The sequence below is a fragment of the Muscardinus avellanarius genome (genome assembly GCF_963383645.1).
Source record: "Muscardinus avellanarius genome assembly, chromosome: 22".
NCBI lineage: Eukaryota > Metazoa > Chordata > Mammalia > Rodentia > Gliridae > Muscardinus > Muscardinus avellanarius.
Genome location: NC_137808.1, coordinates 6,285,903 through 6,313,317, shown reverse-complemented (window position 1 = coordinate 6,313,317; position 27,415 = coordinate 6,285,903). Strand labels below are relative to the sequence as shown.

Here is a 27,415-nt window from a genome sequence, read left to right as displayed (position 1 = left end):
CTAGCTGAGCTCCGTTCCATCCACACCAGGGGCCGCAGCAGAGTCCTTCTGGATGCTCTCGAACAGGGTGGCCAGCTCGGGGTCGGACCTGATTTGGGCAGAGAAGTCGGCCATGATGGGGCTCTTCCCCACCTCGGGGATGGTCAGCAGGGCGGCCACGGCCCTCATGGCCGAGCGCTTCAGCTCTGCTTGCTTTTCAAACTCCTGCTTCACTGAGCCGGCTTTGACCTGGGGGGGGCACAAACGAGGAGCGCTTCTTTTATTTTTATTTTTCATTTTTTTTTTTTTTTTCTGCAGTACTGGAGATGGAACCCAGGGGCATTCCACCTTTGAGCTACACCCCCAGCCCTATTTTTTTTTTTTTGGTGGTACTGGGGGTGGAACCCAGGGGCTTTTCTACCTCCGGGCTATACTCCAGACCTTTTTAATATTTTATTTGGAAACAGGGTCTCACTAAGTTGCTGAGAGCCTCACTAAGTAGCTGAGGCTGGCTTTGAACCCATGCGATCCTCCTGTCTCAGCCTCCCAAGCGCGGGGATTACAAGCATGTGCCAGCACGCCCGGCTTATTCTTTATTTTGAAACAGGGTCTCACTAAGCTGCAAAGGGCCTCACTAAGGAGCTGAACCTAGCTGCGAACCCATAATCCTCCTGTCTCATGCTGGGATTCCAAGCGTGCGCCACCACGCCCGGCTTCCCAGCCCTCTTTTATTTTTTTATTTGCTAAGTTTTAAGTTGCTGAAGCTGGCTGCAGAACCTGCAATCCTCCTATCTCAGCCTCCTAAGTACTGGGATTAAAGGCATGTGCCACCTTTCCCGACTTGGAGAAGACTTTACTTTCCAAAAAAATCACTGATTGCCGGGCGTGGTGGCACACACTTGTAACCCCTGCATTCAGGAGGCTGAGACAGAAGGATCACGCAGGTTCGAAGCCAGCCTCCGCTACTTAGTAAGGCCCTTTGCGACTTAGTAAGACCCTGTTTTAAAATAAAGAATAAAAAAACAGGGCAGGGGGTGTAGCTCGGAGGCCGAATGCCCCTGGGTTTCATCCCCAGACCCACAAAAATTAATAAAAAATCACTGATTGTTGGGTGTAATAAAAAAATAAAATAAAAAAGGAAGCCGGGCATGGTGGCACATCCTTGTAATCCCAGCATTTGGGAGGCTGAGACAGGAGGATCACAGTTTGCGGCCAGCCTCGGCTACTTAGTGAGGCCCTTTGCAACTCAGGGAGACCCCTTTTCAAAATGAAGAATAAAAAAATAGGGCTGGGGGTGTAGCTTGGAGGTAGAATGCCCCAGGGCTCCATCCTCAGTACCGCAAAACACACACACACACACAGAGTGGAGTTTGGCTCTGAAGCTTCCCATCTGTGCAGCCTCCTGGGCCACTAACTTTCCTCTGAGCCTCTGATCACCTCTGCACCATGTTCAGGACCAGAAGCACTTCCTAGACCATGAAGCTCCACCCCCTGCCTCAGCCCATGAGGTGCTTAGTGATTGCATCCAGCAGATCCCAGAGCCTGGGCGGGCCTGGGGCTTCTTACCTTGGCAGTGCAGATGGCCCTGAGTGGCTCGATGAGCCGGTCCACCCTCTGCAGGACAGGCGCAGGACACAGGGTAGCCAGCCGTGCAAGCATAATGAAAGTCAGCATCTGGCCGGAGGGAGGAGACGTCTTAACAAAATGGCCCAAGAACCAAAGTAGCAGGCCCAGCCGGGCATGGTAGCGCATGTTCCTCATCCCAGTACTTGGGAGGCTGAGACAGGAGGATCACAGGTTCAAGGACAGCCTCAGCTACTTAGTGAGAGCCTCTGAAACGTAGTGAGACCCTGTTTCCAAATAAAATATAAAATAGGTCTGGGAGTATAGCCCAGAAGTAGAAAGTCCCTGGGTTCCACCCCCAGTACCACCAAAATAAAGAAAGAAAGAAAGGCTAAAAGCTGGGTGTGGTGGTGCACACTTGTAATCCCTGCGCTTGGGAGGCTGAGACAGGAGGATTGCACAGGTTTGAAGCCAGCCTCAGCTACTTAGTAAGGCTCTCAGCAACTTGGTGAGACCCTGTTTCCAAATAAAATAGAAAATAGGTCTGGGAATATAGCCCGCAGGTAGAAAGCCCCTGGGTTCAACCCCAATACCACCAAAATAATAATAATAATAATAATGAATTGCAGTTTGCAGACAGCCTCAGCTACTTAGGACTCTTGCAACTCAGTGAGACCCTGTTTCAAAATAAAAAATAAAAAGTCAGGCTTGGTGGTGCACGCTTGTAATCCCAGCATTTAGGAGGCAGAGACTTGAGGATCACTGTTCGCAGACAACTTCAGCTACTTAATGAGGCCCTTTGCAACTCAGTGAGACGCTGTTTCAAAATAAAGAATAGGCCGGGCGTGGTGGCACACGCTTGTAATCCCCGCACTTGGGAGGCTGAAACAGGAGGATCGCGCAGGTTCGAAGCCAGCCTCAGCTGCTTAGTGAGGCTCTCAGCAACTTGGTGAGACCCTGTTTCCAAATAAAACATAAAATAGGTCTGGGAGTACAGCTCGGAGGTAGAAGGCCCCTGGGTTCCATCCCCAGTACCCCCCCCACACACACACACACACAAAGTTAAAAATCAAAATAAAGAATAAAAATTTGGGCAGGGGGGTGTAGCTCAGAGGTCAAATGCCTCTGATTTCCAGCCCCAGACCTGCAAAAAAAAAAGAATAAAAAATAGGAGTGGGGTGTAGCTCGGAGGTAGAATGTCCCTAGGTACTGTAAAATAATAATAATAATAATAATAATAATAATAATAATAATGAAAATAAAAAAAATAGGACTGGGGCTGTAGCTTGGAGGTAGAAGTCCCTTAGTTCAATCCTCAATACCATCAAAAAATAAATAAAAGAAAGAGAGGAAGGAAGGAGCTACGCAGCTGCTTTCAAGGTGGCTTCTGCGGTAGGAGAAGGGAGACAGGTCTGGGCCCAGGGGCGCCTGGCGGTCAGCCTCTCGCTCCAGGCTGGGCAGGGTCCTACCCGGATGTCGTAGTGGTCCTTCAGCCCGTCTTCCACGTGGTTCAGGAACTCGCACATGTCCAGCTGGCCCAGGCAGCTCTCGAGCAGGGAGTACATGCACTCGAAGGCCGCCTTCCGCACATCCAGACCCTCGTCCACTGTGTGCTTAAAGGGCCCCATCTCCACCTGCGGAGGGCAGGGCCACCAAGGTTGGGGCAGGTGAGCCTGGGGGTGAGAACAGCAGCCCCCCTAATCCCTGCAACACACACTGCCTCGCGGTTCAACTCCATCTTCCGACCTCGAATTGGGCCTTAGGCGCCCAAGTCTCAGACTCCAACACCTTTTCCCCAAATGATTAATAGTAATAATAACAAAGCCGGGCGTGGTGGTGCACGTTTGTAATCCCCGCGCTTGGGAGGCTGAGACAGGAGGATCATGCAGGTTTGAAGCCGGCCTTGCTGGCTTAAGAGACCCTGTTTCCAAATAAAAAGTATAAAATAGGTAGGTCTGGGAGTATAGCCCGGAGGTAGAAGGGTTTCCAGGAACCCCAGTACCACCAAAAAAAAAAAAAAAGTAATAATAACAGCCATTCTAATCTACTGAGCAGGCACTGTCTGGGGGTCAGACACTGTAATGAGAGGTTGGTAAATGACATTTCTTCGTGTGTGTGTGTGGGGGGGGTACAGGGGATGGAGCTCAGGGGCATTCGGCCTCTGAGCTATAGCCCAAGCCCTATTTTTTATTCTTTATTTTCAAACAGGGTCTCACTAAGTAGCTGAGGCTGGCTTTGAACCTGGGATCCTCCTGTCTCCGGCTCCCAAATACCGAGATTAAAAGTGTGAGCCACTACGCCCAGCTTCCAGCCGTATTTTATTTATTTATTTTTGTGGTATTGGGGATTGAACCAGGGGCATTCTACCACTAAACTACAACCCCAGCCCTATTTTTAATTGTGAGGTGTGTGTGTGTGTGTGTGTGTGTGTGGTACTGGGGATTGAAACCAGAGGTATTCTACCTTCGAGCTAGACCCCCAGCCTGATTTTATTTTTTATTTGAAAACAGGGTTTCGCTAGGTTGATAAGAGTCTTACTATTTGCTGAGACTGTCCTCAAACCTGAGATCCTCCTGTCTCAGCCTCCCAAGTACTGGGATTACAAGCATGTACCTCCACACTTGGTTTTTATTTTATTTATTTATTTATTTATTTATTTATTTATTTATTTATTTATGGTGGTAGGGATGGAACTCGGGGGTATTCTACCTCTGAGCTACACCCCAGCCCTATTTTTTAGTCTTTATTTTGAAACTGGGTCTCACTAAGAGGTCCCCCTTTTAGAGGGCCTCACTAAGTAGTTGAGGCTGGCTACAAACCTGGGATTCTCCTGTCTCAGCTTCCCAATTACTGGTATTACAAACATGTGCCACCACACCCTGCTCTATTTTATTGTTTATTTGGAAACAGGGTCTCACTAAGTTGCTGAGGCTGGTCTCCACCTATGATTCTCCTGTCTCAGCCTCCCTAGTACTGGGATTACAGGCATGCACCACCATGCCTGGTAGGTGTTTTTATTCACCCCATTAATACTGGAGAAAACTAAGACAGGAGTGGTGGCGCACTCCTGTAATCCCAGTACCTGAGAGGCTAAGACAGGCTCGAAGCTAGCCTCAGAAACTTAGTGAGTCTATCAGCAATTTATTGTTGAGACCCTGTTTCCAAATTAAAATAAAAATAAATTTGGGCTGAGGGTGTAGCGCGCTCAGCACCACAAAAAGAAAAAAGAAAAAAAGAAAGAAAAAATGGGAGAAAGACTGGGTGTGGTGGCCCACGCTTGTAATCCCAGTATGTGGGAGGCTGAGACAGGAGGATCGCAGTTCACAGACAGCCTCAGCTACTTAGTGAGGCCCCTTGCAACTCAGTGAGACCCTGTTTCAAAAATAAAGAATATAAACAGGGCTGAGGGTGTAGCTCAGAGGTAGAATGCCCCCTGGGTTCCATCCCCAGAACCGCAAAAACACAAAAAACAAAAAAAAGCCAGCCTTGGCAACTTAGCAAGGATCTCAGCAATCTAGTGAGACCCTGTTTCCAAGTAAGAAATAAGAAAAATCGGGCTAGAGGTAGTAGCTTAGAGGGTTCAACACCCAGTACCAAAAATAAGTAAATAGAGCCAGGCGTGGTGGTGTACACTTGTAATCCCAGCGCTTGGGAGGCTGATACAGGAGGATCGCACAGGTTCGAAGCCAGCCTCAGCTACTTATGAGACTCTAGCTACTTGGTGAGACCCTGTTTCCAAGTAAAGTATAAAAAATAGGTCTGGGAGTATAGCCCGGAGGTAGGAAAGCCCCTGGGTTCCACCCCCAGTACCATAAATAAATAAATAAATAAATACTAATACATACATACATACATACATACATACATACATACATAATCAGGAGAAACTACAGCTCAGAAAGGCTAACTGCTCCAGGACACACAACTAGCAAGTAGCCAGCGCTGCAGGAGCAGGACTTGACCTAGTCCACGTGGGTTCAGCACCGCTCTAATGAGCCTCATTCAGCCCTTCCAGAGAGCCCGGGGCAGCACTACCCTGGGCTCCTGAGGGGGCCTACTCCAATAGTATTCTCCAGGGGGCTCTGCTCCCCACCTCTCGGATGAGGTCCCGGCGGATCTTCGTCTCCTGGTAAAGCAGGGGCAAGATGTCACCCAGCAGATCCCGGATCAGCGAGGGCTTGTTGTGCACGGCTGAGTTGAAAAAGGCCAGGGTGGCCCGGCGCACGTTGAGGTCCGGGTCCTGCAGGCTATCCATGAACTCTCCTGGAGAAACACAGGAATGGGGGCTGAGGGACAAAGCCCAAACGTAAAGCCACCTCCGTGAGGCATCTCATCCCAGGAGACTCAGGTCTGGCTGAATAGTGGTGGATGGGCTACGTGTGTGTGTGGTACTGGGGACTGAACCTCAGAGCTATATCCAGTCCATTTTCTTTTCTTTTTTTTTTTTTTTGGGTGGTACTGGGGTTCCTGGAAGCCCTTCTACCTCTGAGATACACTCCTACAGGCTACAATCCCAGATCTATTTTTTTAACTTTTTTTTTTTTTTTTATGTGGAAACAGGGTCTCTTAAGCCAGCGAGGCTGGCTCTGACCCAGTGTGATCCTCCTGTCTCCGCCTCTCAAAGGCGGGAATTACAAGCGTGCGCCACCACGCCCGGCCCAGTCCTTTTTTTATTTGGAAGCAGCGTCTCGCTAGGTTGATGAGAGTCTCACTACTGATGAAGCTGTCCTCAAACCTGCGCTCTTCCTATCTCAGCCTCCCACCTACTGGGATTACAGGAGGTCACCACCACGCCCAGCTTGGTGGATGGGTTCTGAGCAGCTACTTTATGCCAGGTAAAATCACCCTCAAAGTCCAAAACATGTGACTTCAATCCACACTTTTCCTACTAGAACAGCCATACCTACAAGGTAGGACTGTTTGTAGGATTCAGAAAGTGGTGTGTGTTTGTAATCCCAGCCTTTGGGAGGCTGAGACAGGAGGATTATGGTCTGTGGCCAGCCTCAGCTACTTAGTGAGGCCCTCTGCAACTCCGTGAGACCCTGTTTCAAAATAAAGAATAAAATCTAGGGCTGGGGGTGTAGCTTAGAGCTAGAATGCCCCCTGGGTTCCATCCCCAGTACAAAAAAAAAAAAAAAAAAAAAAAAGACTGGGGGTGTAGCTCGGAAGTAGAATGCCCTTGGGTTCCATCTCTAGAATCACAAAAACAAAAAACCAGAATGTCTATAAAGCACACAGAGGAGGGCCTGGGACAGAGGAAGGACTCTATGTCAACTACCTAACATCATAGGTAGGATCCTGAGAACAGGAAAGGCAGAGAACTATCCGGGGCTGGGGATGTGGCTCGGTGGTAGAGTGCTTGCCTGCCTGTGGGAAACCCTGGGTTTTATCCTCAGCACCCCAAAAAACAGGCAAACAACAAACAAAAGTATTCCTATTTGGATAGCTGAGATATTTTTAGAACTTTCCTACTATTGTACAATTTTTTGTGTATAGTATCAGAGATTGAATCCAGGTATAGTTTCCCTCGAGCTAAGCCTGCAGACCGATTTAATTTTTATTTGGAAACAGGTCTCACTAGGTTGATGAAAGTCTCATTACTTGCTGAGGCTGTCCTTGAACCTGTGATCCTCCTGTCTCAGCCTCCCAAGTATTGGGATTACAAGTGTGTGCTACCACACTCGGGTTCTCATGTTCATTTTTCTTGTGTGTGTGTGTGTGTGTGTGTGTGTGTGTGTGTGTGTGTTACTAGGGATGGAACCCAGGGGCATTCTACCTCCGAGCAACAACCCCAGTCATATATATATATATATATATATATATATATATATATATATATATATATATATACACACACACACACACACACACACACACACAATATCTCTCATCTCTCTCTCTCTTTCTCTCTCTCTTTCACTGGGGATTGAACCCAGAGGCATTCTACCTCTCAGCTGCACCCCTAGCCCTATTTTTTTTTTGTATCAGGTGTGGAACCCAGAGACATTCTACCTCTGAGCTACACCCCAGGCTATTTTTTACTCTATATTTTGAAACAGGGTCTCACTGAGTTGCAAAGGGCCTAAGTAGCTGAGGCTGTCCTCGAACCGTGATCCTCCTGTCTCCGCCTCCCGAATGCTGGGGTTACAAGCGTGTGCCACCGCACCTGGCTTCTCATGCTCATTTGGAGGATGAAAACTCAGCTGAGAAGGGACATGGGGGCTCACCCAGCAATTTGGCCAGAACAAAGAAATTGGAAATCAGGTCTCCTTACTTAAGAGCCAGGCCTCTCTGCACATCACAGAGCCAAGTTGGCCTTTAGGTCTCTGGCTCCCCTGGGGCTGACGTCTGCCCAGGCTGGAGGGCCAGTGGGAGTTCGGCCAGGGGGCAAGGCTGGGGAGGAACTCACCAATGAAGCTCTTCAGGAGGGGGTCGATGGGATGGGGCTGATCTGAGATGAGGAATTTGACCGCGGTGATGACCGTGCTCCGGGTGTGCGGCTGGCCTGCAAGAGGAGAGGGGGCAGCTGGGTGATGGGCAGGGACCAACCCAGGGGCCTGCGGCTGGCAGGCGCCGAGGCCCTATCCTGCCTCTTCCCCACTTGGGAGACCCCACCGCCATTTCTGGGGAAGGCAAGGATACCATTCCTGCTGGCAACTTTGAACCCGTCCTAAATACTCAGCTGTAGCTGAGAGAGTAACGTCACCAGTTCTTGGGTGACGAGGCCACCCGATGTAAACTGAGTGACAAAAACCCAAGATAGTTTTCTTTTTGTTGTTGTTATACTAGGGATTGAATCCAGGGGCATTTTACCTCTGAGCTACACTCCCAGCCCTATTTTTTATTCTTTCTTTTTCTTTTTTTTTTTGGGGGGGGGGTCTGGGGATGGAACCCAGGGGCATTAGACCTCCGAGCTACACCCTCAGTCCTATTTTTTATTCTTTGTTTTGAAACTGGGTCTCACTGAGTTGCAGAGGGCCTCACTAAGTAGCCGAGGCTGTCCGCGAACCACGATCCTCCGGTCTCAGCCTCCCGAATGCTGGGATTACAAATGTGCACCACCACGCCCGGCTTCTTTTTCTTTTTTTTCTTTCTTTTTCTTTTCTTTTTTTCATGGTACTGGGGATAGGACCCAGGGGCCTTCTACTTCTGAGCTACACTCTCCAGCCCTATTTTTATTCTTTATTTTTGAAACAGGGTCTCACTAAGTTGCAAAGGGCCTTACTAAGTAGCTGAGGATGTCCACAAACCACAATCCTCTGGTCTCAGCCTCCCAAATGCTGGGATTACAAGCGTGCACCACCATGCCTGGCTTTTTGTTCTTTATTTTGAAACAGGTTCTCACTGAGTTGCAAAGGGTCTCACTAAGTAGCTGAGGCTGTCCGTGAACTGCAATCCTCCTGTCTCAGCCTCCCGAATGATGGCTTTATAAACGTGCGCCACCACGCCCGGCTTGTTTTCAAATCTTTTTAATCCCAGGCTGGCTGAATTTAGCAGTGTTAAGGCTGGGCAAAGGGAGGGGGACTGAGGAACCTCGTAGTCCTCTGCTCCTCCTACGGCAGAGCCCCCACAGAAGGAAGGCTAGTGTTCCTCTGTGGCTTTTACCCTCAGACATCTACACACTGCAACTTACATCCAAAGACATGACCTTCTGCCCCAGGGTCTTGGCCACTCGGGACAAGGTGCCCACCTCTGCCCACGCCAGCGCCCTACCTGCGGCCAGCTGCTTCCGGAAGCGGGGCAGAAGGAACGGCGGGTTCACGAGGACCAGCTTCCCGATGCACTCAGCCACCACGCTGCGGGTGCCCTCCTCGGCCCCCTCACAGCACTGGAAGAGCAGGGCCCACAGGTCCTCGGCATAGGGCTTCAGGTTGTCGGGCTGGGCAGCTGCCAGGGCCTCCCGCAGGGAGTGCAGCAGCAGGTACTGCTTGCGGGGCTCGGCCTGGATCTGGGCCAGCAGGAAGGGCAGGAAGTCCGGCAGGTTGCCCACGCCCACGCGGCCCAGCGCATAGGAGGCGGCGGCCCGCACCTCCTCGCTGGGTGACCCCAGGGCCTCCAGGAGCACCACCTTCAGCTCACGCTGGGGGCCCGGCCCGGCCACCTGGCCCACCTCAGCCAGCGACAGGAAGGCCAGCACCTTGACCCCCACGCTGGAGTGAGGCGACTTGGCATCGCAGACCAGGCGGCTGGCGGTGGCCGCTGCCTCCTGAGGACAGGCGGCAGACAGGGCGGCCACGCACCGGGCCAGCGAGTGGAAAGCCTGCTTGTGCAGCCCCGGCCCGCCATCCGCAACCTGCTCGTACACGGGCGCCGTGAGCAGGTCGATGAGCTCTGCGTAGTCCACGCATGGCGGCCGGGTCCCCACCAGTGCCTGCAGGAAGCCCTCGGCGGCCACCAACAAGCTGGCGGGCAGCAGGGGTGAGCGCAGCAACCGCAGCAGCTCCGAGAGAACCGGGTCGCTCACCTCCACCAGCGAGGCCGGCTGGGCCTGCGTCATGGTGGCCAGGAAGTCCACGGCCAGCTGGGCCACGTGCATGTCACTCTCGTTGACCAGGGCGGGCAGCTCCACCAGCACCGTCTGCACGGCGGAGGGCGGCAGGCCGCGCCCCTGACTCTGAGCCAAGGCGTCCAGGGCGGCCAGCGTGGCCAACCGCAGTGCCCGCTGGTTCTTACGCAGAAACGAGGCCAGAATGGGCAGTGCCTCTCCCAAGATGATCTGCAGGTCCAGCCGCAGCGGGGACCCGGCCACCAGCGTCAGAGCCTTGACGGCCGGCAGCCGGGTAATCTCGTTCCGCAGCCGGTCCAGGAGGAGTAGCAAAGTAGGCTCCAAGTCATCCCCCAGCCGGTCCCCTAGGTGACCCATGAGGTGGCCCATGCAGGAGATGGCCCGCTCCTTCACTTCCTGGTCCAAGTCGGTGGCACGGAGGCGTGCCAGGGTGGCTGTGAACATCTCGCCAACGTAGGGCTCGGGGTCCAGCATCCGAGGCTTGTCTAGCGGCCAGAGAGTACGCACCAGCTCCTGGAGCACCTGCAGGGACTCGGCGGCGATCTTGTAGAAAGGGTCCGCCACGCAAGCTATGACAGGTGGCAGGAGGGTGGGCAGATGTGGGTGGAAGGCTTCCGCCGGCTCCGTGCCCAGCAGCCCCTGCAGGAAGGCCAGGGCGTCCATCCGGATGGTGGAAGAGCTGGAGCGGTCGGCCAGCGAGAAGATGATGCCTGCGGGGTGGGCACAAAGGTTACAGGGTCGCAGATCTCCCCAGCCAAGGTGGCCCTCTGTGGACGCGGGAATGGAGCATCCCCGGGGCTTGAACTGGACCAAAGCACATAAGCTCTTGGGCAGAAATTCCCAAGTGGTCATTGCTAGGCTGGGTGGGGCTAAGGCAAACAAAAACTGGGGACCTGCTGGAAACCAGGGAGTAAGTCCTGGAATCCAGCCTGGCTGCTGAATATAGAGAGGTTCCGTCTGGGACAGGGGCCCAAGATCTCTCAGGAATTTGGGGCTCAACTCAGGGCAGGGGTTGTGGGTTCTGAAAGAGACCCAGAAAAGCAGAAAGCCAGATGCGGACTAGCCTACCTGATACCAGCACTGGCATGTGCTCTGCCAGCCTGCCAGGCAGGACCCCGGCCAGCTCTGTGAGCAGGCTGAAGCAGTCCTGGCGGGCCCTGGCACTCCGCTCTCTGAGCTGGCGCTGCAGGGCCTTGATCACAAGGGGCACCTGTGGGCAGGCGAGGGCGGTCAGAGACCAACCAGTAAACCTCCCCAGCCCGACCGCCGCTGCAAGCTTTGCCCCAAAACAGCAACACGGAGGATGCTCAGCATGGACACAGGCCCTCAGGAGGTAGTGCCCCATGTCCATCTTAGAGTACAGAGATTACGGCCACCAGGCAGTCTTGCTGTCACTACTACACTCTGTGAAAAGGAAGCAGAAGTCTGGCTGGCACCACCAGGGTGGCCCCTTCACATCCTACATAGATTCTGTTCCCTCGCTGCCCTTCTGAATCCAGAGACATTAAGATGCCCACATGTATATGCTCAACCTCAGCCTCCCGTGTGTCTACCTGTCTGACAGTTTGACTTGGGCATCTGCCACGGATCGGGTGTGGTTTGTGTTCCCCAAAGGCCAATGTGTGCTGATGTCGGGAGGTGGTGGGCTCTGTTATTATTATTTGCGGCACTGGGGATGGAACCCAGGGGTGTTCTACCTCCAAGCGACACCTCCGGCCTGATCCTTCTTTTAATTATTATTATTTGTTTTGAAACAGGGTCTCATTGAGTTGCAAAGGGCCTCACTAAGTAGCTGAGGCTGGCCACGAACCTCGATCCTCTGGTCTCAGCCTCCCAAATGTTGGGATTACAAGTGTGCTCCACCACGCCCAGCTTGGTGGACTCTTTAAGAGGTGGAGTTAGAGCCGGGGCGCAGTGGCGCACACCTGTAGTCCCAATACTTGGGAAGCTGAGATAGGAGGATGGCAGGTTCAAGGACAGCCTCAGAACTAAGGGAGGCTCTCAGCAACCTAGAGAGACCCTGTTTCAAAATGAATAAATAAAGCCAGACGTCGTGACACACGCTTCTAAGCTCAGTACTTGGGAGGCTAAGACAGGAAGATCACAGGTTTAAAGCCAGCCTCGACCACTTAGCAAGACTCTTGTTTCCAAATAAGAAATAAAACTAGCCAGGCGTGGTAGCGCACGCTTGTAATCCCAGCATTCGGGAGGCTGAGACTGGAGGATCGTGGTTCGCGGACAGCCTCAGCTACTTAGTGAGGCCCTCGCAACTCAGTGAGACCCTCTTTCAAAATAAACAATCAAAAACAGGGCTGGTGGTGTAGCTCAGAGGTAGAATGCCCCTGGGTTCCAAACCCAGTGTCACACACACAAAAAAAATATGGCTGAGGGTATAGCTTGGAGGTAGAATGCCTCTGGACTCAATCCCCAATACCACAAAACAAACAATAATAATAATAACAATAACAATAATGATGATAATGATGAAGCCAGGCGTGGTGGCGCACGCTTGTAATCCCAGCGCTCGGGAGGCTGAGACAGGAGGATCGCACAGGTTCGAAGCCAGCCTCAGCTACTTAGTGAGGCTCTCAGCGACTTAGTGAGACCCTGTTTCCAAATAAAGTATAATATAGATCTGGGAGTATAGCCCGCAGATAGAAAAGCCCTTGGGTTCCATCCTCAGTACTGCCAATAATAATAATAATAATAATAATAATAATAATAATAATCAACCACTAAGCCAAACATGAGAAGGAGGGAGCAGGAGGGAATGGGGCGGGAACTGGGGAAGGACTAATTGGGTGACGTGTACATGTATGCCTCCACCATCTTGTACTCCATTAAGATGCACGACTACAGTACACCAATAAAAAATAATGATAATGATAATGATAATAATAATAATAATAATAAAAATAAAACCAGCTTCTTACTGTGACCTAGAAGTCCCTGAGTCTGCGCAGGTGAAGGCTGGGACTTGACTTGGTATACTCCCAGGGCCGGGCGCAACCCAGGTACCCTGTGCACACTTGGTGGGTGGGGGGCTCAGGGGTCAGCGGGTGAAGGCCCACCTGTCCTCTCAGTGCGTGGAGGTTGCTGCCGGTCTGCGTGGGCTCCTCCACAGCCTGCAGCCATCCCTTGGGCGGCCGCGACTGTCGCAGGAGCACGACGTAGGCCCCGAAGACGTCGGCCCTCACGTTCTCTTCGCGCTCCCTGAAGCGGCGGATGAGCGCGGGCGCCAGGGTGCAGAGAAATTCGGGCAGCAGGTCGGGCCGCGAGCTGATCAGCGCTGCCAGGCACTTGGCCGCCGCCCGCCGCACCTTCCAGCTCAGGTCGTCCCCGTCGCTGTATCCGTCCTCACTCTCTGGGGCAGAGACAAGACCCGTGGAGCCCTTGTCGCCTGGGCCAGGTCGCGGCTCAGGATCAGGAGGCATCCTCGCTGACCTTTTTTGTTTTGTCTTGGTCCTGGGGCATTCTACCTCTGAGCTACAGCCCCAGCCCTATGTTTTATCTGTAGTCTGTTTGAAACAGGGTCTCACTACTTGCTGAGGCTGTCCTGGAACCTAGAACCTTCCTGTCTTAGCCTCCCAACTACTAGAATTACAAGTGTGTGCCACCATGCCCGGATTATTATGGTGATGGTGATTTTGCAGTTTGGGGGATAGAACCCAGAAGCCTTCTACTTCTGAGCTACACCCCCAGCCCTATTTTTTTTTTTTTTTTACTCTTTATTTTGAAAAAGGGTCTCACTGAGTTGCAAAGGTCCTCTGTAAATAGTAGCTGAGGCTGTCTCTGAACCACAATCCTCCTGTCTCAGCCTCCCAAATGCTGGGATTACAAGCATACGCCACCACACCCGGCTTCGGATTATTTTATTAATTTTTATTTACTTTTTGCAGTATTGGGGATGGAACCCAGAGGCATTCTACCTCTGAGCTACACTAATAGCCCTATTTTTTATTCTTTTTTTTTTTTCAGTACCGGGGGGTGGAACCTGGGGGCATTGTACCTCCAAACTACACCTCCAGCCCTATTTTTTAGTCTTTTTTTTTTTTTTTTTTGCAGTACTAGAGATGGAACCCAGGGGCATTCTATCTCCGAGCTACACCCCCTGCCCTATTTTTTATTCTTTATTTTGAAACAGGGTCTCACTAAATTGCAGAGGGCCTCACTAAGTAGCTGAGGCTGGCCATGGACCATGATCCTCTGGTCTCAGCCTCCCGAATGCTGGGATTACAAGCATGCACAACCGCGCCCAGCGCAAATCTGTTATTTTCTAGTTTCCTTGACTGAATTATAGGGATAATCCTAATAGATTTTTTTTTGGGAGGGGGTCATTGTAAGAAACATGAAATAAGAGAATTTAGGATACTGATATATGTTCAGTAAATGGTAGCAATTCTAGTTACCCCTCGAAATCGGTAAGAGACTAGCTCAGGACTCCCTTGATCAGAATCCAAGTATATCCAAGTCTCTTCTATAAAATGGCTTCACAGAACCTGGCGTGGTGGCGCACGCTTGTCATCCCAGCATTCAGGAGGCTGAGACCGAAGGATCGTGATTCATGGACAGCCTCAGCTATTTAGTGAGGCCCTCCGCAACTCAGTGAGACCCTGTTTGAAAATAAAGAATACAAAAGTTGGGCTGGGGGTGTAGCTCGGAGGTAGAATGCCCAGGTTCTATCCCCAGACCCACACACAAAAAAGGCTTAATATGTGCACAGAACCTCTGCATAGCTTCTTCTATATCTTATTTATTTTTACTTATTTATTTTTGGTGGTACTGGATTCCTGGAAACCCTTCTACCTCGGGGCTACAACCCCAGACTTATTTTACACTTTTTATTTGGAAACAGGGTCTCTTAAGCCAGCATGACTGGCTTCGAACCTGTGTGATCCTCCTGTCTCTGCCTCCCAAGGGCGGAGATTACAAGTGTGTGCCACCACGCCCGGCTATTATTTATTTATTTATTTATTTATTTATTTATTTATTTATTTTGCAGGTCTTGGGGGCATTTGACCTCTGAGCTACACCCCCTGCCCTATTTAAAATTTTTATTTATTTATATTTATTTATTTATTTATTTATTTATTTATTTATTTATTTATTTTTGGTGGTACTGGGTTTCCTGGAAGCCCTTCTACCTCCGGGCTACACTCCCAGACCTATTTCTTATATTTTTTTATTTTGGAAACAGGGTCTCTTAAGCCAGCACGACTGGCTTGGAACCTGCGCGATCCTCCTGTCTCCGCCTCCCAAGCGCGGGGCTTATGAGCGTGCGCCACCACGCCCGGCTTTATTCTTTATTTTGAAACAGGGTCTCACTAAGTTGCGGAGGGCCTCACTAAGTAGCTGAGGCTGTCAGCGAACTGCGATCATTCCTGTCTCAGCCTCCCAAGTACAGGGATTACAGGTGAGCACCACCACACGCCTGCCTTTTTTTTCTTTCTTTTGAGCATTTCTGACCTATGATTGGTTGAATACGTGATGTAGATATGGATACAGAACCCACTGGCTTACTGTACTCTCATCCTTACTGTGATCTGTGCAGATCACACGGGGCTGAAGTTGAGAAGGGCCAGCCAGCATCAATCAGGATGGGCTTGTTCTGGCCGCAGTTTGGCTGGGGGCAGGGTCTGGGAAGGCCACGCCCAGCGGCTGTTCACCCACCTTGCTCACTGAACTCACTATCCTCCGTCTCCATCTGCTCCTCATCCTCGTCACTGTTGTAGCTGTAGTTGGGATCGTGCTTTACATACCGCAGACAGAGGCTGGTCACGCTGGGCACGTGAGGGCCCATCTCCTTGGGACACCTGCCGGGCAGGAAGGAGGGGATGCTGCCAGATCCAGCCAGGCAGGGTTAGGGGAGGTCAAGGGAAGATCTGATTGAGATCTACTGCCGGGAAGATTCCCCACCCACTTCCCCCTCACCCTCCGCCATCCTCACTGTTTCCTTCTTCCCCCTCCACCTACTTTCTCAAGAAAGCTTCAAAGGCCTGCAGGCAAGACTCTCGAAGCTCATCGTCATCCACGTTGCAGAACTCCTCCACCAGGGGCACCAGGCGGTCCACGTGGGCCCCTGCAGGGCCAGGTGCATCACCAAAACCAGGCCAGACCCTCCCCCGGGGCTCCCCAGGGCACCCAGCCTGGCCCTGCACCTGCAGCCCTGACCTCTGCCAATTCAACTCAGAGTTCACAGGCACGTGGACGTGGCCTCTGGCCCTTCTAGATCCAGCTTTGGGGCCTTGGGCAGGGTGGATAAGCTCTCTGACTCAGTCCATGAACGTCTGTTTGCTTGCCTGCTTGCTATGCTGGGGTGAAACCAGGGCAACCTAGGCAAGCACTCTACTACTGAGCTGCACCCCATCCCTTACTGATTTTTTTTTTTTTTTTTTTTTTTGCAGTACTAGGGATGGAACTCAGGGGCATTCTACCTCCAAGCTACACCCCTATCCCTATTTTTGATTCTTTGTTTTGAGACAGGGTCTCAGTGAGTTGCAAAGGGCCTCACTAAGTAGCTGAGGCTGACCATGAACCACGATCCTCCTGTCTCTGCCTCCTGAATGCTGGGATGACAAGCCTGCACCACCATGCCCGGCTCCCAGACCTACCTTTTTTTTTCTTTATTTTGAAACAGAATCTCCCTTACTGATCTTTCCAGTAACGACAAAGGCTAAGATTTTTTTTTAAGATCAATGATATTAAACAGATAAAGAGCAGGCACTCGATTTGCAACATTATTCAGGGATAGCTGAACATCCTGCACTAGGCCATGAACCCCTAGATGGGAGGAAGGGGGGGCTGCGACTGCCTTCACAGACCGCTCAAGAGGGGGCCCTATGTGGTCCCCTGGCAAACAGAACCCTGCCTTTCTCCATTTACCACCCCACCCACCCCCCGTGCAGACCTGGAGACCCCCCCAACGCCCCTCTCTAGATTCTACTTTGGGTACCTGAGACCCCAAAGATTCCTGCCAAGCAAACCCTGTCAAAGTAGGAAGCGAGAAGCTATTTTATTTATATGGTATTGTGGCGAGGCCGCCAGGTCTGACCCACGCCCCCTTCCCTTGGGAAGCCTGCATTTCCCACGCGGGGCTCCCAGCCACGCCCCCAAGAGTGCAGCCCCGCCCCGCCCACCAGGCCCCGCCCATCTCTAGGCCCCGCCCCTCACCTAGGCGGTGGCCGGCCTGGCGGCCCACGCTGCCCAAGCACTGGATGAGGGTGCGGATGGCTGCGGGGCTGGCGGGCGCGCGCGGCCCGGGCAGCCGGTCCAGCAGGTGATCGGCGAGTTCCACGAAGAGGTCGGTGCTGCAGGCGGCCGCCAGGTGGCCCAGAGCCCCGACCGCCCGCTTGCGCACGGCCAGGCGCGGGCTGCTCAGCTGGGGCAGCAGGCAGTGCAGCAGGCTGGCGTGGAAGCTGCCCAGCGGGGCGCCCAGCCTGGGGACCAGAGGGCGAGGTCAGGCCGGGGGCCACATGGAGAGCCTTCCTCTGCAGGGATGCAGGACGATTAAGAGGCCCTGAGCAAGCCGGGCGTGGTGGCATCATGGTCCCCGTTTCCTCCTTTACTGTCCAGCACCCTTTACCTGCTCAGCATGTCAGAGAGGATGTCCAGCGCTTCAAGCTGCACAGCCACGTCCTCCTGCTGGGCGATGGCACTGGTGAGCTGACCCGTGATCTTTCGGCACACACTGGTGGCCAGCCCGGAGCCTGCAGACACAAGGTGGGCGTAGTCAAGCCCTGGGCCGAGGGCCAAGGCAGTTCCCCCTCTGCCCTGTCTCCGGCCCTGGATGTATTCCTGAGCCCACATCACCCAGAATCGTGATCAAGAAAGGGCCCAAGGTATAGCACACAGCCCCACCGAACGTCAGGAGCCACTAGCCAGGGAGTGACAAACTGATGGCCAGCTGCTGGGTGGCCCACTTCTCCGTTACCCACTTCCTCCAGGGAGGTGGAAAAGTGACCGGCTTCTTATCCCAGGCCCCCGGCTGCTAGGAGTGGTCACGTGACCCAGTTCTGGCCAGTGAGATATAAGTAGAAGTCTTTGAAAGACTGGGGAAAATGTGTGCTTTTTTTTTTTTTTTTTTTTTTGGTGGTGCTGAGGATGGAACCCAGGGGCATTCTACCTCTGAAGTAAACCTCCAGCCCTATTTTTTATCCTTTTTTTTTTTTTTTTTTTTGGTGGTGCTGAGGATGGAACCCAGGGGCATTCTACCTCTGAAGTAAACCTCCAGCCCTATTTTTTATCCATTTTTTTTTTTTTTTTTTTTTTTTGGTGGTGGTACTAGGGATGGAAAACCCATCTACCTTCAGACTATACTCCCAGACCTATTTTTATTTGGAAACAAGGTCTCTTAAGCCAGCCAGCTAGGCTGGCTTCAAACCTGCATGATCCTCCTGTCTCCGCCTCCCAAGCACGGGGATTACAAGCATGCACCAACCATGCCCAGCCTTTATTCTTTATTTTGAAACAGGGTCTCACTGAGTTGCAAAGGGCTTCACTAAGTAGCTGAGGTTGGCTGTGCATTCCTCCTGTCTCAGCTTCCCAAATGCTGGGATTACAAGCATGCGCCACCACGCCCAACTCAGGTTTTTTTTTGTTGTTGTTGTTTGGTTGTTTGGTTTTTTTGTGGGTCTGGGGATGGAACCCAGGGGCATTCGATGTCCAAGCTACACCCCTGCCCTATTTTTTAGTCTTTATTTTGAAACCAGGTCTCACTGAGTTGCAGAGGGCCTCACTAAGTAGCTAAGGCTGTCCGCAAACTGTGATCCTCCTGTTTCAGCCTCCCAAATGCTGAGATTACAAGCGTGCGCCACTGTGCCCAGCTTCCTATTTTTTATTCTTTATTTTGAAACAGGGTCTCACTAAGTTGCAGAGGGCCTCACTAAGGAGCCTGCAGCTGTCTGCAAACCACGATCCTCCTGTCTAAGTCTCCTGAATGCCTGGATTACAAGCGTGCGCCACCACGCCTGGCTTTCTTTTTTTTTTTTTAACCTTAAAGCAAGACAAATAATAACGTCTAGTGGCGGGGCCTGGGTACCTGTGGCTGCCGGGGGCAGCTCTGACAGCACAGTTTTGAGTCCAATTCCAGCGATGTCTCTCAGCTGCTCCTTGTCTGACCTCATGTTGGCGCAGAGGGCGTCCACGATGGTCTCTACCTGGTACGCCTTCACTTTGCTCACCAGAGGACCCAGACTGAGCAGGGAGAGACGAGGGCCCAAAGACTCCAGGCTCAGCCTGAGTCGGGCCTCCCCCACCTGCTCCTGGGGCCACAGTGGCCCAGGAAAGGCCCTGGCTCAACAAGGGACCCTGTTTTGCTAGAAAGAGTGGTAGCTTCTGGCTGTGTTACAACCACGCCTGGACCCTCCCAAACCTACCTGTCTTCCTGGGTTTTGCATCTCATTACAGCGGTACCCCCAAAATAGTGGTTCTTATGCTTGGGCATGTGTTTCCAGCACAGAATCTCCTAGAAGACTCACTAGAATACCGATTGCTGGGCTCCTCTAATGTTTCAGGTTCTGGAAGTCTAGGCAGGGCCTGAGAATACACATTTTGTTCTTTTTTTCTTTTTGTGGTACTGGGAATTGAACCCAGGAACATTCCATCTTCGAGGTACACCCCCAGCCCTATTTTTTATTCTTCTTCTTTCTTTTTTTCCTTGTGGTGCTGGGGATTGGACCCAGGGACGTTCTACCTCTGACCTACACCCTCAGCCCTATTTTTTTATTCTTTATTTTGAAACAGGGTCTAAGTTGCGGAGGGCCTCACTCACTAAGTAGCTGAGGCTGTCTACGAACCGCGATCCTCCTATCTCAGCCTCCCAAATACTGAGATTACAAGCGTGCACCACCATATTCTGCCTTTTGGTGGAATCCAGAGGCATTCTACCTCCAAGCTACACCCCCAGACCTATTTTATTCTTCTATTTTAAAACAAGGTCTCAGCCGGGTGTGGTGGCACAGGCTTGTAATCCCAGCATTTGGGATGCTGAGACAGGAGGATCGCGGTTTGTGGACAGCCTCAGCTACTACTTAATGAGGCCTTGTGCAACTCAGTGAAACCCTGTTTCAAATAAGAGTAACAGGCCAGGCGTGGTGGTGCACGCTTGTAATCCCCGCGCTTGGGAGGCAGAGACAGGAGGATCGCACAGGTTCGAAGCCAGCCATGTGCACTGGCTTAGAAGACCCTGTTTCCAAATGAAAAATGTAAAAATAGGTCTGGGAGTGTAGCCCGGAGGTAGAAGGGCTTCTAGGAACCCCAGTACCACCATAAATAAATAAATAAATAAATAAATAAATAAATAAATAAAAATAGGGCTGGGGGTGTAGCTCAGAGGTAGAATGCCCCTGGGTTCCATCCGCAGTATTGCAAAAAATAAATAATAAATAAATAAATATAAAATAAAATGAGCTTGGGTAGGTAGAATGTCCCTGGATTTAACCCCCAGTACCACAAATAAAATTAAATAACATAAAATGAGCTGGAGTGTATAGGTCAGAGGTAGAATGCCCCTGGATTCAATCTCCAATACCACAAATAAAATAAAATAAAATGGAGTGTAACTCGGAGCTAGAATGCCCCTAGATTCAATTCCCAGTACCACAAATGAAATAAAATAAAATCGCCGGGCGTGGTGGCGCACACTTGTAATTCCAGCATTCGGGAGGCTGAGACCGGAGGATCCCAGTTCGCAGACAGCCTCAGCTACTTAGTGAGGCCCTTTGCAACTCAGCGAGACCCAGTTTCAAAATAAAGAATAAAAAATAGGACTGGGGTGGGGGGTGTAGCTTAAAGGTAGAATACCCCTGGGTTCCACCCCTAGTACCACAAAAATAAATAAATTAATTAAAAAATAAAATGAGCTGGGATGTAGCTTGGTCCCTAGTACCATAAATAAATAAATAAATAAATAAATAAATAAAGCCCTCATACAGGCCTCCACATCCTTTCCTGTCTGACTCACCATTTCTCCACCCCCATCCCTCACTTCCTGGAACCATCTCCCAAATACACTTGAACTACAACCCTGGGCTCAAGGGTCTACAGCTGGGGCTTGGGGGACCCAGACTGAGCCACTGTTCAACTCCACCAGGGTCCCCAGAGCAGATGGTTTGGGGCGGGTCACCGCCATGGTGCCCGCCCACCCTGGCGGCCGCTCACCACTTGACCGCCAGGTTCTGCACCTCGCCGTTCTTGTCCTCCAGAAGCTGGAGCAGCATCTTTACCACCTTGCGCTCACTGTCCTCGTCCAGCTGGATGGAGTCCTTCTGCAGCTCCGACATCAGGTCACTGGTGGCCATGAACCTAGGGGCGGGGGCAGAGGAGGGGTGCTGTGAAGCTCCCAGGCCGTGCTAGACCCACAGGGCAGCTCAGAGCTTCCCAGGAAGTAGAGCTGGATTGGAGAGTCAAAGGAAAGCAGAGAATGGAGGTGTGGGCACGGCTGGGCTATGAGAACACCCATGTAGCCGGGCGTGGTGGCATGCCTGTAATCCTGGTATTTGGGAAGCTGAGACAGGAGGATTGGAGGTTCAAGCCAGCCTCAGCAACCTTGTAATCCCAGCATTTGGGAGGCTGAGACCAGAGGATTGCGGTTCATGAACAGCCTCAGCCACTTAGACCCTGTTTCAAAATAAAGAATAAAAAATAGGGCAGGGGGTGTAGCTCGGAGGTCAAATGCCCCTGAGTTCCATCCCCAGACCCACACAAAAAATAAATAAATAAAATAAACAAATAAATAAAATAGGGCTGAGGGTATAGCCCAGAGGTAGAATGTCCCTGGGTTCAATCCCTAGTACCACAAAAAAAAAAAAAAAAACAGCCAGGCGTGGTACTTGTAATACCAGTACTTGGGAGGGTGAGACAGGAGGATCACACAGGTTCGAAGCCAGCTTCAGCTACTTAGTGAGGCTCTCTGCAACTTAGTGAGGCCCTATTTCAAAATCGAGAAGAAAGCCAGGCATGATGGCACACACTTGTAACCCCAGCATTTGGAGGGCTGAGACAGAAGGATCGCGGTTCGCGGGTAGCCTCAGCTACTTAGTGAGGTCCTGTTTCAAAATCAAGAATAAAAAATAGGACTGGGGTGGCCAGGCGTGGTGGGGCACACTTGTAATCCCCGCTCTTGGGAGGCTGAGACAGGAGGATCGCGCAGGTTCGAAGCCAGCCTCAGCTACTCAGTGAGGCTCTCAGCAACCTAGTGAGACCCTGTTTACAAATAAAATATAAAAAAGGTCTGGGAGTATAGCCTGGAGATAGAAAGTCTCTGGGTTCCACCCCCAGTACCACCAAAAAAAAAAAAAAAAAAAAAAAAAAATAGGACTGGGGTGTAATGCAGAGGCAGAAGGCCCCTGGCATCAAGCCCCAGTACTGCAAAGAAAAAAAGAAAAAAAAAACAAAACACCAGGGTCTCATTAAACTGCAGAGGATCCTGCCATGTCGCTGAGACTTCTTTCAAACCCATGATCCTCCCGTCTCAGCCTCCCAAACACTGGGATTGCAAGTGTGCGCCATCACACCCACCCTTGAAGGCTTGACTAGGATGAGCAGCTCATGAGGTGAGACATCAGGAAACTCGGCTCAGCCAGGCTGCAGTGACTGACCACAGCCACACAGCAAACTGGGTGGAGAATGAGCCCACCAGACCGGTCTGGCTCCTCCATCAACACCGCTGTTTTCCAGAAAGAATCTAGAAATTTCCGCAAGACTGCTCCAGTTTCGTTTTTTATTTACTTATTTATTTTCTATCTTTTTATTTATTTATTTTTGTGGTACTGGGGATGGAACCCAGGGGTATTCTACCTCCGAGCTACACCCCAAGCTCTATTTTTTAGTCTTTTTTTTTTTTTTTTTTTTGGTGGTACTGGGGATGGAACCCAGGGGCCTTCTACGTCCAGGCTACACTCCCAGACCTAATTTAATTTTTTTTAAATTTGGAAACAGGGTCTCTTATGCCAGCAGAGGCTGGCTTCGAATCTTCGCGATCTTCCTGTCTCAGCCTCCCAAGCGCAGGGATTACAAGTGTATGCCACCACGCCAAGCTTATTCTTTATTTTAAAACAGGGTCTCACTAAGTAGCTGAGGCTGGCCGTGAACCCAGATCCTCCTGTCTCAGACTCTCAAATGCTGGGATTACAAGCGTGTACCACCACGCCGGGCTATTATTCTTTGTTTTATTTATTTATTATTTGCGGTACTGGTGATAGAACCCAAGGGCATTCTACCTCTGAGCTATACCCCCAACCCTATTTTTTTTTTCTTTTTGGTGGTACTGGGGTTCCTGGAAGCCCTTCTACTTCCGGGTTACACTCCCAGACCTATTTTTACATTTTTTTATTTGGAAACAGGGTCTCCTAAACCAGCGCGCACAGCTGGCTTCGAACCTGCGCGATCCTCCTGTCTCTGCCTCCCAAGCGCGGGGACTACAAGCGTGCGCCACCACGCCCGGCCTCAGCCCTATTTTTTATTTTTTATTTTTATTTTTTTTTTGCAGGTCTGGGGATGGAACCCAGGGTCATTCGACCTCCGAGCTACACCCCCTGCTCTATTTTTTTTTATTATTCTTTATTTTAAAACCAGGTGTCACTGAGTTGCAAAGGGCCTCACTAAGTAGCTGAGGCTGTCTGCAAACCGCGATCCTCCAGTCTCAGGCTCCCAAATGCTGGGATTACAAGCATGCACCACCATGCCTGGCTTATTCTTTATTTTGAAACAGGGTCTCGCTGAGTTTCAGAGTGCCTCACTAAGTAGCTGAGGCTGTCCTTGAACCAAGATCCTCCCGTGTCAGCCTCCCCAGTGCTGGGATTACAAGCGTGCGCCACCACGCCTGGCTTATTCTTTATTTTATTATTGCGGGTCTGGGGATGGAACCCAGGGGCATTCGACCTCCAAGCTATACCCCCTGCCCTATTTTTTATTCTTTATTTTGAAACTGGGTCTCACTAAGTTGCAGAGGGCCTCTCTAAGTAGCTGAGGCTGACCACGAACCTGCAATCCTCCTGTCTCAACCTCCCAAGTACTGGGATTACAATTGTGCGCCATCACACCCGGCTAAGTTTGGGGGGGTTGACTGTTAGAATCTGAGCCATCTCGGAACATCATCCTGTCCACCAAGCCAGGATCCAGAAGAACAGGCCTGTGTCCTGCCTGGCCCCCACTTACAGCCACTACCACCTCCAGGAAGCCGAGGACACGGGGCCAGTTTCATTCCAGAGAAACCCTAGAGGCCACAGAGCTAAGAAAGCCGGCCACATGGGCGCCCGGACAGCTGGCCAGTGCGTCCCTGGTATTTGGACTTTAAAAATAGATGCCATTCTCATATGCTTAGGGTGAAGGGTAGTTTTAAGCATTCTGGAAGCCACTGGCCTGAACAGGCCTACAGGAGCTACTTAGGCTTAGCTGACAGGGCCGACTTCCTCTCCTGGGGGCTGGACCCGAGGCTCAAGAGACCGTGATGCAAGTCCACTCGACTACTGACCTTGGGCCAGTCATGATCCCTTCAGGCCTTCAGAGACCAGGGAGAACAATGACCACCATCCAGGTGCATGATGGGACAGCAGGTGTGGAAAGGGGGAAGACATGGCCGATTGCTAATGCATTCGAAATCACAAAGATGCACCTAGGCGTGTGTGTGTGTGTGTGTGTGTCCTACTTGGGCACTGAACCCAGGGGCATTCTACCTCCGGGATACATCCCCAGCCCTATTTTATTTTATTTTATTAATTTATTTGGTGGTACTGGGGGCGGAACCCAGGGGCCTTCTCCGGGCTACACTCCCAGACCTATTTTATATTTTTATTTGGAAACAGGGTCTCTTAAGCCAGCAAGGCTGGCTTCGAACCTGTGCGATCCTCCTGGCTCCGCCTGCCAAGCGTGGTGATTACAAGCCTGCGCCACCACGCCCGGCCCTATTTTATTTTTTTACTTGGAAACAGGTCTCACTAAATTGCTGAGGCTGGCTTTGAACTTGCGATCCTCCAGTGCCAGCCTCTCAAGTACTGGGATTACGGGTGTGTACCATCACGCCTGGCCAGTGCACACTTATTAAGCAATTACCTGGAGACAGGCACTGACCTTAGCATTTCACGTTTCATTTCCCCACCAATCCCCTTGGTAGGCTCTGTTATTATCCCCATTTTCTTTTTTTCTTTTCTTTTTTTTTTTGCGGATCTGGGGATGGAACCCAGGGGTATTTGACTTCTGAGCTACATCCCCTGCCCTATTTATTCTTTATTTTGAAACTGGGTCTCACTGAGTTGCAGAGGGCCTCACTAAGTAGCTGAGGCTGTCCACGAACCGCAATCCTCTGGTCTCAGCCTCCCGAATGCTGGGATTACAAGCCTGTGCCACCACGCCTGGCAATTATCCTAATTTTCAAGAAACAGGAGAGCCCTGGCGTGGTGGCTGAGACAGGAGGTTCCCGGTTCATGGACAGCCTCAGGTGCTTAGGGAGGCCCTTTGCAATTCAGTGAGACCCTGTTTCAAAAACAAAAGTCTAAAAACTAGGGCTGGGGTTATAACTCAGAGGTAGAATGCCCCTGGGTTCCATCCCCAGTACCGCAAAAAGAAAGAGGAAAGAAAGAAAGAAAGAAAGAAAGAAAGAAAGAAAGAAAGAAAGAAAGAAAGAAAGAAAGAAAGGCGGGCCGGCCAAAGCTCAGAGGGTTCGTTAAGTAACATGTCCATGGTCACACAGCCAGTAAGTGTGGAAAGCCTGGGTCTCTGAGGAATTGAAGACTGGGTTGCAGGAGAGGGCAGAACACAGGGTCAGCAAATCCCAGTCCCCGTCCAGGCTAGGACTGAATTCAGACGGCCTCTCTACCTTCTCCACTTCTCTTAGATTGACCCAGATTTGAACCCCAAATGCTCCATTTTGCAGCCTTGTGATAACATGGAGGCCCTTCATGCCTCTGAACCTGTTCTCCATCTACCAAGCGGGGATATATGTTTAAGGAGGGCGTGTGAGTGGCTATGTCGGTTTCTAGTCTCCTGTGAGCCTCCTGGATCCAAAACTGGCTGTGTGAGCCTGGGCCAATCTTCTATCTATCTATCTATCTATCTATCTATCATCTCTATCTCTGCTGGACCTCAGTTTCCCCTGAGGATGAGAGGAGGCCCTTTGCAACTCAGTGAGACCCTGTTTTAAAATAAAGAATAGCTGGGCGTGGTGGCACACGCTTGTAATCCCAGCATTTGGGAGGCTGAAACCGGAGGATCGCGGTTCGCAGACAGCCTCAGCTACTTAGTGAGGCCTTTTGCAACTCAGTGAGACCCTGTTTCAAAATGAAGAATGAAAAATAGGGCAGGAGGTGTAGCTTGGAGGTCAAATGCCCCTGGGTTCCATCCCAAGACCCACAAAAACAACAATAACATAAAATAAAGAATAAAAATAGGGCTGGGGGTGTCACTTGGAAGTAGAATGTCCATGATTTCCATCCCCAGAACCACAGGGGGGGGGACCACAAAAAACCGGAGTGCATAGGGGGCTGCACCACAGACAACCCAGGGGGCAGATCCTTTGTGAGGGTATTAGAGGAGGGCTGGAGATGGGGGTTGGTCCTGGGAGAGGCTAGCTTGCTCTGGGGACCCCGCGGAAAGACCCAGGGCATCAGGGGGTTCAAGTGGAGGCCTGGGAGGGGCAGCAGATACAAGGGTTGGGTATAAAAGAAAATTTTAAGCCAAGTGTGGTGGTGCATACTTGAAATCCCAGCATTCAGGAGGCAGAGACCTGAGGATCGTGGTTCCCAGGCAGCCTCAGCTACTTAGCGGGGCCCTTTGCAACTCAGTGAGACCCTGTTTCAAAAATGAAAACGACTAGCTGAAAGTTGTGGCACAGGCCTGTAATCCCTGCACTTGGGAGGCTGAGACGGGAGGATGGCACAGGGATGGCACAGGTTCGAAGCCAGCCTCTGCTACTTAGTGAGGCTCTCAGCAACTTAGCGAGACCCTGTTTCCAAATAAAGTATAAAATAGGTCTGGGAGTAGAGCCCGGAGGGAGAAAGCCCCTGGGTTCCACAGTACCACAAAGGAAAAAAAAAAAAAGACTAAAAAATAGGGCTGGGGGTGTAGCTCGGAGGTACTATGGCCCTGGGTTCCATTCCCAGTACTGAAAAAAAAAGGGGGGGGAGAGAAAGAGAGAGAGGAGGCCTCTTGGGGCGCAGGGATGCGGGGTGACCCGGGGCTGGGGCCCCACGGTGGGTACCCAGCAAGGGGGCGGTGGCGGGCGCAGGGACCGGGGTTGGGGGCCTGGAAGGGCTTTGAGCGAGGCAGGGGCTGCAGGCTCCTGGGGTCGGGGTCGGGGGGCGCGCACCTGAAGTCCTTGTCGCTGGACATCATTTTCTCCAGGAGGCTGGAGATGTGGAAGGCGGCGGTGCTCAT

General features: G+C 51.4%; 1 protein-coding gene across 2 annotated transcripts; it reads right to left on the bottom strand.

The window, feature by feature from the left end:
* Positions 1–27,415, bottom strand: CAND2 (cullin associated and neddylation dissociated 2 (putative); the record flags this gene model as incomplete). 2 transcript variants are annotated; one of them, XM_080718153.1, is made up of 15 exons in its annotated part: positions 1–228; positions 1,546–1,653; positions 3,012–3,176; positions 5,636–5,805; positions 7,952–8,047; positions 9,256–10,758; positions 11,117–11,258; positions 13,120–13,412; positions 15,719–15,861; positions 16,022–16,127; positions 17,219–17,484; positions 17,631–17,754; positions 19,086–19,240; positions 21,206–21,349; positions 27,348–27,415. In XM_080718153.1, 15 exons carry the CDS (start codon positions 27,413–27,415, stop codon positions 1–3), a joined length of 3,711 nt encoding a protein of 1,236 aa, XP_080574279.1. The 2 variants fall into 2 exon arrangements, with proteins under 2 accessions (XP_080574279.1, XP_080574280.1); XM_080718154.1 differs by lacking the exons at positions 17,631–17,754; positions 19,086–19,240 and having other exon boundaries at positions 5,636–5,733.